This window comes from Callithrix jacchus, chromosome 12 (assembly GCF_049354715.1).
Source record: "Callithrix jacchus isolate 240 chromosome 12, calJac240_pri, whole genome shotgun sequence".
NCBI lineage: Eukaryota > Metazoa > Chordata > Mammalia > Primates > Cebidae > Callithrix > Callithrix jacchus.
Window position 1 is genome coordinate 111,715,244 of NC_133513.1, and position 11,863 is coordinate 111,727,106.

The 11,863-nt window shown below is 44.0% G+C and overlaps 1 protein-coding gene across 7 annotated transcripts in view; it reads right to left on the bottom strand.

Moving 5' to 3' along the window:
* The window catches only part of CACUL1 (CDK2 associated cullin domain 1), a 67,206-nt gene extending 65,444 nt beyond the window's left edge, over nucleotides 1-1,762 (bottom strand). For 5 of the 7 annotated variants that reach the window (XM_054243359.2, XM_002756633.7, XM_054243355.2 and 2 more), the window contains exon 1: nucleotides 1,187-1,762. In XM_054243359.2, the coding sequence (XP_054099334.1) occupies nucleotides 1,187-1,553 (367 nt within the window). In that variant the 5' untranslated portion in view covers nucleotides 1,554-1,762. The remainder of the gene's footprint in view (nucleotides 1-1,186) is intronic. The other 2 variants (XM_054243356.2, XM_054243357.2) reach the window with 1 other exon arrangement.
* Between the last annotated feature and the right edge of the window lie 10,101 nt (nucleotides 1,763-11,863).

The window sequence follows — 11,863 nt, forward strand, 5'->3', positions numbered from 1 at the left end:
TTTTTTGAAAGAACTTTACTAAAGCAAGCTTCCTTCATCACTCAGGTAAGTCATTCTTCCACTCTATAGAAGGTGTGGTTCCACAACACAGACTTCAACACACAAAATATACAATATAAACATTATTATCGTGAATAAGGAGGAAAAGCATATATAAATCTTACCAATCAAACCTACATATTAATGTCTTTGACTAAGGCAGTATCTTGAGGCAAATAATTAAAATTATGTGCTGTTCCCACAATGTGTGTAAGATTCCGACTCTATCGGCATCAAGGCAAATATTTTCTCTGCACAGCTGATTGGACAAGACAGTTGGTAAAATTGGTAACTAGAAATGAACTCTCCAGTTGCTTTACCAGATGCCATTCAAAACTTGCAGTTAATAATAGGAGAGAAAACCCTGGCTGTGATGGTCACATTCATTTTACAAAACAGATTTTGGTCTTAAATTCTGCGTACAATTGAGCGTTAGGACAGATCACTAACATAAAGTTCAATAAGCAACCCAATCTTGGGTTTGGACACAAGACTTAACCCATCCTGAAAGGCTTATTCTTAGGAGTGTAAGCTCTGAAAGTGATTTTATGCATTATTAGCTTCAAAACGATGTCGGAGCTGCCACTGGATCGGAAAGCAACTCATACATTTCCCTAGCAGGATGCAAAGGTGTAACACAGAAGAGGAAGAACAAGCTGCAGATATAGGTCAACTCCCAAATTCCCGATTTCTTTAACACAGCCTGGACAAAAGCACAAGAACACAAGTGGCCAAATTTTTCTCTCTCCGGCTGCAAAAGACTGAAGGCCTTTCCCTAACGAGACTCAGGCAGCCTCATTTTCCTCTCACTTTGAGGGTGAAACTTCAAGAGAAGACCGGTGCGAAAAGAGCTTCGCAATGTTGAGCCAGCCAGTTGTGCTAAGGATCGTGTTGGTAGAACTTGGGGCTGCGTGTGTACCAGGCTGCCTCTCTAGGCCAGGTAATACAAGAAGCCAGGGCCGCTCAGGCGCTGGCCGCAGACACCAAATGAGGGGGAGGGGACGGAGAGAGGGAGGAAGGGGGACCGGGAGAAGAGGAAAGACCGAGGCCTGAAACAAAGGAAGCGGGGCTTGCTCCAAAAGGGGGTGAATTCGGCGTCCGAGTGGGGTGGAGAAAAGCCAAGGCTGCTGGGAAAGGCTGGACTCACAGAACTTGGAGGTGGAGGTGTTGATGTTGATGGTGGAGCTGGCAGTGGGGGCGGGGGCCGCCTTGGCCACGGCGGCGGCCGCGTCGCAGCTCTTCAACATCATGATCACCCCATTGGCCTCCGGCGGTGGCGGCGGACCCATCGGGAGCCCCTCCTTGGGGCCTTTCCTGTCCACGGAGACCGCGGGCACCGCCAGCAGCTGCCCCCCCGGAGGCTCTCGGGCAGGGGCCGGGATAGACGAGGAAGGTGGTGGGGGTGGCGGGGGTTGCCGGAAGCCGTCCAAGGCGGCCTCCCAGTTGTTGTGGTTCTGGTCGTCCATCATCGCCTCGTAGCTGCCCCCCTCCTCCTCTTCCATGCTTTCCTCCATCCTGCTGGCCCCCGGCACCCGCCCGCCTCACAGGCACCTGCCGCCCGTCTCAACCCCGAGCCAGCGGGCACCGCTGCCTCCCCGAGCTCACATCGCCGGGGGCAGGAACGGGCGCAGCGGGGAGGGCTGCGACGCGCAGGGTTTCTCGCTCACCGCGGGGCCAACTCACTAGGAAACGCGGCTGACGGCGGTGGGCGCTCCGGGTCTCTAGTCTGGGAGAGGCAGCCGTAAAGCAGCGGCTCCCCTCACGACATTTTACAGCGGCTTCCAACAGGCAGTTGGAAAGGGCAGCTGGGGGCGCGGCCAGAAGGGCACGTGGTGGCGAGAAAGCTGAGCGAAAAGGGGAGGGAGCTGTGAATCACTCCCACGCCACAGGGCAGAGGTTCGCCCCGCCTCGGCTGGCCGGGAGCCGATAAGGGAGGAGCGACGGGTCCGGACGGGCATTCGCCGGCCCCGCCCCCGGCCCGGCCTCACGTGACAAAGGTGTTTGTCCTGCGCACGCGCCTTCGCATTCTGGTTACCAAGACAACGGGGAGTCTGCCGGCTCCTGAGGACGCGCGCACGGCGGTCAGTGAAGTCGCTGTGGACTGGCCAGCCTTATTGGAGGTGTTCTCGCGCTCTCCAGGTCTATCAGGCCATTGCACCTCTGAATGCCTGGGAGCCTCGGCTTTTGCTTGGAACGAAGATACCGGGCCACAAGAGGCCCCGGGGTCGCAGGTTATACACGGATGGGACCGTCCTGGGCGACCCGTCGTCGGACTGCTCTTTGGTCGGTCCCCAGCCGTCGCGACCCAAACGCACAAAACCGAGTATAAAAACCGAATCACACAAAGCAGGATGGCGCAAAAAAGAAATGTGTTTGAGTTATTCCTGCGTGTTTTTAAAATTCCTTTACGCCTGTATGCACTGAGGCCAGTAATCCAACTTTTAAAAATGCCAGCTGGGCGCGGTGGCTCAGGCCTGTAATCCCTCCATTTTTGGAAGCCGAAACGGGAGGACCGCTTGATCCCAGGAATTCGAGACCAGCCTGACCAACATAGCAAGAACCCATCTCCACAAAAAGTTAGCCGGGCATGGTGGCACGTGCTTGTGGTCCCAACTTCTCCAGAGGATGAGGTGGGAGAATCACTTGAGCCCTGGAGGTCGAGGCTGCAGTGAGCCGAGATCACACCACTGCATTCTAACCTGGGTGACAATGTGAGACTCTGTTTCCAAAAAAAAAAAAAAAGAAAGAAAGAAAGAAAAGAGAATGAAGTGTTACGTTGAAGGGGAAAACAAAACCGTAGAATTCCATGTGTGGCAAAAAGAAAAGCAGAAGAAGGAAGGCAAATTCTGTTTGAGAAAAAAAACTGACGGTTTATCATCAGCAGACATTTTCTAGGTAGATTGGTGAGTGAGTGTGATGAGATAAAGAAGTCTTTACATGAACAAAATCCAGTATACAGGGAAGATAGAGTCAAAAAAGGTGTCTCTAATTGCATATACTGTGTCATAAAGCGAGCCTCTACATATCTAAGGATTTATATCATAGCAACCATATAGCCACAAAATATATAAAGCAAAAATGGACCGAAGTATAAGAAGACAGAGAAATCTACCATTGGAGTAGGTGATTTTTCACCTACATTTTTGGTTTGTGCATACAAACATAAAGGAATTTTAAAAACACGCATGAATAACTCAAATTCACTCCCTCTCTAACTGCTGTGCGTTGAATACGGCCTCCCACAAGGTATGTCCATGTCCTAATCCCTAGAACTTGTGAGTATGACCTTTTTTGGGAAAAGGGTGTTTGTGGATGTAAAGTACTTGAGATAAGAAGATTATCCTGGATTATCCAGATGGGCCATCAATCCAATGACAGGTGTCCTCATAAAAGAGAAGTAGAAGAGAAGACACAGAGAAGAGGAGGAGATAATGGAACCACAAAAGCAGAGATTGGACCGATGGCATTCACAAGACAAGGAAAGCTCTCAGCCACCCAAAGCTGAAAGAGAAAAATTCTCCTCTTGAACCTCCAGAGGGAGCGTGACCCTGCCAACAATTCATTTCAGACTTCTAGATTCCAGAACTGAGAATTCATGTTGGTTTTTCTAAGCCACCTGTTGTGATAATTTGTTAAGCAGCTGATTACAGGAAACAATACCTAGATCGAGGGGACCAAAAAATCTTTAAAGGATTGGAATAGATCAAAAGCACAATTACCAAGCTTAATCTAACATATACATGTGGAATATTGCCTTAATGACCATAGAATACATACTCCATTCAAGAATATGCTAAACATTTCTAAAAATTGAACATACTGTGCCATAAAGCAAATCGTTACATATCTAAGGATTTATATCATAGCAACTATATTTTCTGCTCACTAAATAGGTAAGTTAAAAATCAATAACCAGGCCAGGTGCAGTGACTTCCCCCTGTAATCCCAGCACTTCGGGAGGCCGAGGTGGGCGGATGGCCTGAGGTCAGGTGTTCAAGACCAGTCTGGCCGACATAGTGAAGCCCCATCTCTACTAAAAATACAAAAGAAATTGGCCGGGCATGGTGGCATGTGCCTGTAATCCCAGCTACTCGGGTGGCTGAGGCAGGGGACAGGGGAATTGCTTGAACCTGGGAAGTGGAGGTTGCAGTGAGCCGAGATCGCGCTACTGCACTACGACCTGGGTGACAGAGAGAGACTCAGTCTCAAAAAAAAAAAAAAAAGAATAACCAAAGATAACTGGTAAGCCCCATATTTCTGCTATTCCAATTAATTCATGGGTCATAAAATAATAATAGAAATTAGAAAACATTTAGAACTGATGAGCTTGGTACTATCATAGCAATATAACTTCCATCCTCTTGAAGGCCCTGCTCTGAGGGTTTTTACCCAGCACACTGATGAATTCTGAACCTTTCATGTGTGTTTCATCAAAATAATATAAGACACTTGTTTTTGCTGTAACTAAACTATTGTGACAAGACCTAATGACAGTTGAGCAAAACCAGTCACTGACGGGACAACTTAATATAAAAAAATACTACCTACTGAAGGGAAACCAAATGGGCATATTGGTAACTGGTTGATTTTGTGGCATTATGAGACACTGTTATATTTTAATAGTTATTAACATAAACTCTTTGATGATTTCTTCTGGGTTGTGGAGATGGGGTATAACATGATTAGCAACATTGACCCAAAAACAGTGAACACAGGTTAATAGTTATTATAACCTTCCATAATCAAAGTATTCATCTCTTTGTCTGGTTTTTTTGGTTTGTTTCTATTTCCCACTAGGCTGTGAATTTCATTAAAGCAGGATAAGTATATATGTAAAATTTCTGTGTAAGTTTGGATAAAGAGGAAACTAACTCAAAACTCAATAGCAGTTATCTAGGGATAATGAGATTACGGATGGTTTTAATCTTCTTTGTATCTTTCAAGGTTTTCTTGGTTCTCTACAATGAGCATGTATTATTTTTATAATCAGAAAAGAATTCTGAAACTTTTAAAGATTAGCAAACAAAAACATTGAGGAAGTATAAATTGGGATTACATAGGTTAAAATGTTTGTTTTGGGTTCCAGAAACAGAAACTCAATTAAAAAGTGCTTTAAAATCAAGCCCGTTAATTGGCTAAGAGACTGAGAAGGTCTAGAAATGGTAGAGGTAAGGCAGGGCCCAGGCATTACTGAGCTCTGGTTCTTTGTGGTGGCCTTTGCCTCTCTTGAGCAGGCTTCACCCTTAAGCTTCCTACAAAATGGCTGCCACAGTCACCAGCCTCATGTCCATGGACAAGAAAGTCAAAATGAAAAGAGTCTGTGAATTCTGATAGCTTTCTATTATGGGCAAATTCCTAGAAGCCCTCAGCAAACTTCCTCACGGTGTCTCATTGGCCCATTCCTAGACCAACCACATGGCACTTACACCTGGACCCCAGAGCCCCTTACTGGAAAGGATGTGGATTCATTCCTGGAAAATAAGGTGCATTCCTAGAACTCAGCATGGGATTAGTTTCTCCCTAAGTACATTGGCTGCAGAGTACATTAGCTTAGAGGGGAGGGAGTGGCTAGAAGAACAAATATTGGAGTCAAGTTGGAAGGTTTATATAAGTGCTTAGTAGGCTACAATGTTCATTATAGGCCGAAGTATGGAATCCTATAGAACTCCTATTACCTAACATCCCAGCCTCTCCACTACCTGCCCTTCAAAAATGCCTCCCTAATCAATATATCTATGCAAAATTATGTATGTACTGATTAGAATCAAGAAAGACATAACTAGCCAGGTATGGTGGCTCATGCTTGTAATCCCAGCACATTGGGAGGCCAAGGTGGGTGAATCACCTGAGGTCAGGAGTTCAAGACCAGCCCGGCCAACATGGTGAAACCCCATCTCTACTAAAAATACCAAAATGAGCTGGATGTGGTGGCAGGCACCTGTAATCCCAGCTACTTAGGAGGCTGAGGCAGGAGAATCGCTTGAACCTGGGAGTCGGAGGTTGTAGTGAGCCAAGATTGTGCCACTGCACTCCAGCCTGGAGTGAGACTCCATCTTAAAGAAAAAAATAAATAAGTAAAAATAAATAAATAAAGATATAACCCATGTTTGTTTCATCACGAAATGCATATGTGGCCAATTGTCTAAAACAGTTAAAACATGAGGGGGGGTGCTACAGAAACTTGATCATTAAGAATTAGGAGTCACTTTCCCACACAACATTTATTTGTAATTGTTCAGTACTTTTTCATGAATAAATGCATGACTAGCTTAAATCTACTTGAAATCATATTTTATATGAAAAGACTTTTTTCTTTTTGAGATAAGGTCTTGCTCTGTTGCTCAGGCTGGAGTGCAGTGGCATGATCATGGCTCAGTACAATTTTGACCCCCAGACTTAAGCTATCATCCCACCTCAGCCTCCCAAGTAGCTGGGATCACAGGTGTACACCAGCATGCCCAGCTAATTTTTGTAATTTTTGTAGAGATAAAGTTTCACCATGTTGCCTAGACTGGTCTCAAACTCCTGGGCTCACCTCAGCTTCCCAAAGTGCTAGGATTACAAGTGTGGCCCATGGCAGCTGATTGAAAATACTTTTCTTCTTTAGTCAACTCTGACAACATAGCATGTACTATGTGATACATTTATCCCTAAGAGAAAATATTCTTGCAATTTTTACGTTTTTCATCTATGCTACCATTGTTAGTAAAAGATGAAATTGCTCAGAAGTGAATAAGAGGAAAGAAGAGGAGAAAAAAATATATGAGAAAATCCAAAAATTGTACATGCCTCTTCTAAGTAATCAAGAACTCATTGAATCAGAAATGATTGTATTAGACAATGTCCAGACATACAGGTGATTTCTCTTCTTGCTATTCATTTTAAATTGATGATTAATTACATGAAGGAATTAGCATGGAAAACTTAAAAACACAACTTTGATGGAGATAAACTATATTAGGATAAAGAAGAATGAATATTTGTGTTTAATCCCTAGGAGATTAGAATTGTACCAATACAGCATTGACAAAGAAATAATTTGTGAATGCCTAATGTAGTTGGACATCTAAATGCAGAGCTATTGGAATGATCTTGATTGGAATGTAAGAGGATTAGAGCCATGTAAATAACTCAAGCCTCAACAGTTGCACACTGAGATTACTGATGACAGTGAAGATGTGCAGCCACTCGGGGGAGTATTCTGTATTCAGTATTTCTTTCCATGTTCAATTTTGCTCCTTCCTTTTACATCTTAGCATCTGAATTCTAAATTCCATCCTAGCAGGGGAACAGAGATAAGATTCTCTCATAACCTGATGAATTTAGAAGCTGAAGGAAATGACTTGAGGCAGAAGGAGGTTGGGGGAAAACGAGCAGGCAGGGGGTGGGAAGTTATGCCAACACCTTGTTGCAGGCCTGTCTGTTTCACTTCATTCACCAATATTTCTGTGTTCAGGTACTGTGCGGGGGATTATAAGAGTAAACAGATAGCCAGGTGCAGTGGCTCATGCCTGTAATCTCAACACTTTGGGAGGTCAAGGCAGGAAGATCACTTGAGCCCAGGAGTTCAAGACCAGCTTGGGCAACATGGTGAAACCCTGTCTCTATGAAAAATACAAAAATTAGCTGCACGTGGTAGAGTGCTCCTATAGTCCCAGCTACTCAGGAGGCTGAGGTGGGAGGATCACTTGAGCTCAGAGGTAGAGGCTGCAGTGAACCGAGATCACACCACTGTACCCCAGCCTGGGTGACAGAGTGAGACCTGTCTCAAAAAAAAAAAGCAAACGACAAAAAGCACTTCTGCTCCTCATGGAGTTCCATTCCATGGAGGTATCAAGCACTAAACAACCACATGAGCCAAAACATGACAAGCACTGGGAAAGAATACCATGACTGGGCATTACAGAAAGAATTCTTTTACTTTGGGGGATCAAGAAGAACCTCTCTGAAAAAGAATATTTCTGCTAAGATGAAAGGGTGAGTAGAAGAGAGCCAGACAATGAGTTAGGAAGAGAACATTTCAGGCAGAAGAGACAACCCAACAAAGATGTTTGGCATCACCTCTGAACTGAAAGAAAGGCAAGGAGACTGCAGTAGAGTGGAGGAGAGTGGATGGGATCAGCATACGCAGAAAATGAAGGGGAGTGGATGGGAACAGCATACGCAGAAAGTGAAGGGGAGTGGATGGGAACAGCATACACAGAAAGTGAAGGGGACATGGCCAGGTTATGCAGGTCCTTGTAAGTCCTGTTGAGGATTTAGTGTTTCTGTTTGAGTAGAGAAGTGGTAAATGATGTGACTTACACTTTTTTTTTTTTTTTTAAAGAGTTTCACTCTTGCTGCCCAGGCTGAAGTGCAATGGCACCATCTCAGCTCACTGCAACCTCCGCCTCCTGGGTTCAAGTGATTCCCTGCCTCAGCCTCCTGAGTAGCTGGGATTACAGGCATGCGCCACCACACCCAGCTAATTTTGTATTTTTAGTAAACACAGGGTTTCACTATGTTGGTCAAGCTGGACTTGAACTCCTGACCTCATGTGATCTGCCCATTTTGGCCTCCCAAAGTGCTGGGATTACAGGCGTGATCCACTGTGCCCAGCCAATGTGACTTACATTTGATAAGGACATGTAACTGCCCTGAGGGGAGTGGCCTATAGGAAATGAAAGAGCGAAAACAGAGACTAACTGGGGAATTGTGGCAATACTTCAGGCAAGAGACAATGGTGGCTTGGACTAGAAGGATGGCAATGGACATAGAAAGAACAGGTAGGCTACATATTTTGACATTAGAATGGACATTACTTGATGGTGAATTAGACATTGAGGGCCAGGGAAAGAAAGGTTTTAAGGATGGCTCACTCTGCTATACACCTGGGAAAGAGCATCACATTCTATTCAAAGCTGGGAATTTATCAGATGCATGCAATGGAAGGAAAGTTCAGTGAGCAATGGAAATGATGAATCGGCCATGGACTCCAAGCTGAATAAGAAAGTAAAGACAGATGGAGCAGATGGCTAGAGAGAAGGTAGAGTTTTTCATGGATGAGAGGTGTCCATGAGGTGGAAGAGCTGTTGCAAGGGACATCTGTCCTTAGGCAAGAAACTAGCAGGATGGGTCATAACCCAAAGGTAGACTGAGTTCATTATTTCAAAGGTATTGCCGTTGCTGCTGGTGACAAGACCTACAGTGGGAATAGCAAACATTGGTCTTTGTTCTTGTTTGGCTGTCAAGTGCCTGATTTCCTTCCTATCTGTACACATTCACATGTGTGCTTTGGTGAGAGGCAAGTCCTTACCTACTGCTGCACAGGAAGCCAAAGGGTGCCAGACATTGCCTCTCCCCATACGCCACCATCGAGACAAGGGCAAACTTGCTGTGCTCAGCCATCCAGATCCTTCTGCCAAGGTATTTGAGTCTGAAGAGAGTAACACAAAACCATGGGAATCACTGGAAATGATTCATGACATCTGCAGAGTTAAGTTTCACAGGAAGGGCAGGACTAGAGGCAATGTGTTAACCAAGCTGCCCCTCTGGCGTGACCTCAGCTGCATTCTCAACTGCCCAGCTTTCCTTGCTTTCTGTCTGTGTTCTAGGCCAGGTTCCTCAAACTTCATGTTGATTCTGTGAGCTATTCAATGTCCTTCCAACAAATTCCTCGTCTACTTTAGTTAACTGGCATTGGTTTCTGTTGCTTGCAACCACATGTTAAAGGGCTGCGCATGTGCCCTTTGTGTGCTACACACAGTAATTTACCAAGGGCATACAGCCGTTGCTATTCAATGCTCAGAGCTGGCGCAGTGTAAACACACCCTACACATTCACTCTCATGCCTCACACCACACAGCTCCCATTAAGTGCTTCTCTGCACTTCTGGTCCTCAAATTAGAAAGCAAACATTTGGATGCCATGAAGGTTTCTGGGTGGTGTCATACGAATGAGAGAAACTGCTTCAGAGTGCAACGAGGATCTGAACAACAGAAGCACTTAACTAAGAGAGAAAACTAATTAACTTCTCAAATCCATTCCAGTTGGCATTGATGCAATAGATTTTTGCATAGCAAAATATCATTTCCCAGTTGTGCCAAGTGTCCATTTTTGTGTTCTAATGCAGAGTCCTGGAGCTACTCGCTGTGTTAAAGCAATTTGATTTCATTTAGACAAGGTAGGTGAGATGCTCTGGAAGAGTTAAGTGAAACAACAGATGATCTTCAAATATAAGTGAATTGCGCTCTTTAGTGGAAAATGAAATTATTTTTGTGTTTGCACTATCCACAATTACTTGGTGTGAACTGTTGCTTGCAAAAGAAAGCTAGAGTTAAGTTTGTGTATTTTACTTTTTGGATGATTTTATTTTTAAAGAAAATTTGAAAGGAAACAAACATGTTTGTGTGACCATGAAGAATATTCATGTATGATTTTCCAAAAATTTCCTTTAATTTCTTTGGAGACAATTTTTGGCCATCTTAGATCAGGATACAATCTGGAAAAAAATTTAATAAATTGAATAACACGCTGCTGTTGTCAATTTACTCATTATATCCCAGCATTAAAGGATTTGAAAGGAGCTGGGCACAATCACTCGTGCCTGTAATCCCAGCACTTTGGGAGGCTGAGGCAGGTGGATCATGAGATCAGGAGTTTGAGACCAGTCTGGCCAATATGATAAAACCCCGTCACTATTAAAAATACAAAACTTAGCTAGATGCCTGTAGTCCCAGCTACTCAGGAGGCAGAGGCAGTACAAACGCTTGAACCCCAAGAGGTGGACGTTGCAGTGAGCCGAGATCACACCACTGCACTCCAGCCTGGGCAATACTTAAAAGTACTGCATTGATTTTGATATTGCTTGGAGACAGGAAAACTTATGATACTAGTGATAGAAATTTATATAATGAAATTAAAATATTTTATACTGTTTTCTGTGACAGTGATTGATTATATACAGCCTAACCTCATCAAAATGTTTGAGCATGATATATTAAATTTATAGTTCATTTCCCATCTAACTATGGCTTTAAGAACTTAATTGACAATTCCAGTTGCTCTGACCTCAGCAGAACATAGTTTCTGCATTTTCAAATTAATGAGAAACACCCTAAGAACCATAATGTCCCCAGAAAGGTTGTCTAATTTGTCATTACTCTCAATAGAACATAAATTACATAAAAGTCTTGATTATAACAACATAATTGGTAATTTACTTAAACGAAGGCAAGAAAATTAACTTTCGTAAACTATAATTTATAAATTATGTATGATTTTTTTATTACTCATCCACATGTTGCCAGTCCATCAAAAGAACACCCAGATATACACAATAATAGTTCATCCTTGTTATTTTATCATAACTTTACATGCATTTTTTATTTTGTTATCATCTGAAGGTATGGTTGTCAAGAAAGGAGGATAGGAAGTGTGTTATTTAGCAGTTTGTTAGCTGTTTGTATAACATTTAAATATTTAGACATACAAATGAGTCAATTTGCACTCCTGCTGCAAATGTTAGACTTCGGCCTGGTGAGGAGACCAAGGAGGTAAGAAGTCAGAGGACTGGAAGGGCCATCCATGGGGATGATGTTTCCCTCAAGAGAATCAATGATGGCAGGAGTTGGCATGGAGATTAAGTCCATCCAGGAACAAAAGAGAGGAGGTTGGCTGGGCGCAGTGGCTCATGCCTGTAATCCTAACACTTTGGGAAGCAGAGGTGAGCAGATCACTTGAGGTCAGGAGTTCGAGGCCACCCTGGCCAACATGGCGAAACCCTGTGTCTACAAAAAAATGCAAAAACTAGCCAGGTGCAGTGGCATGCGTCTGTAATCCCAGC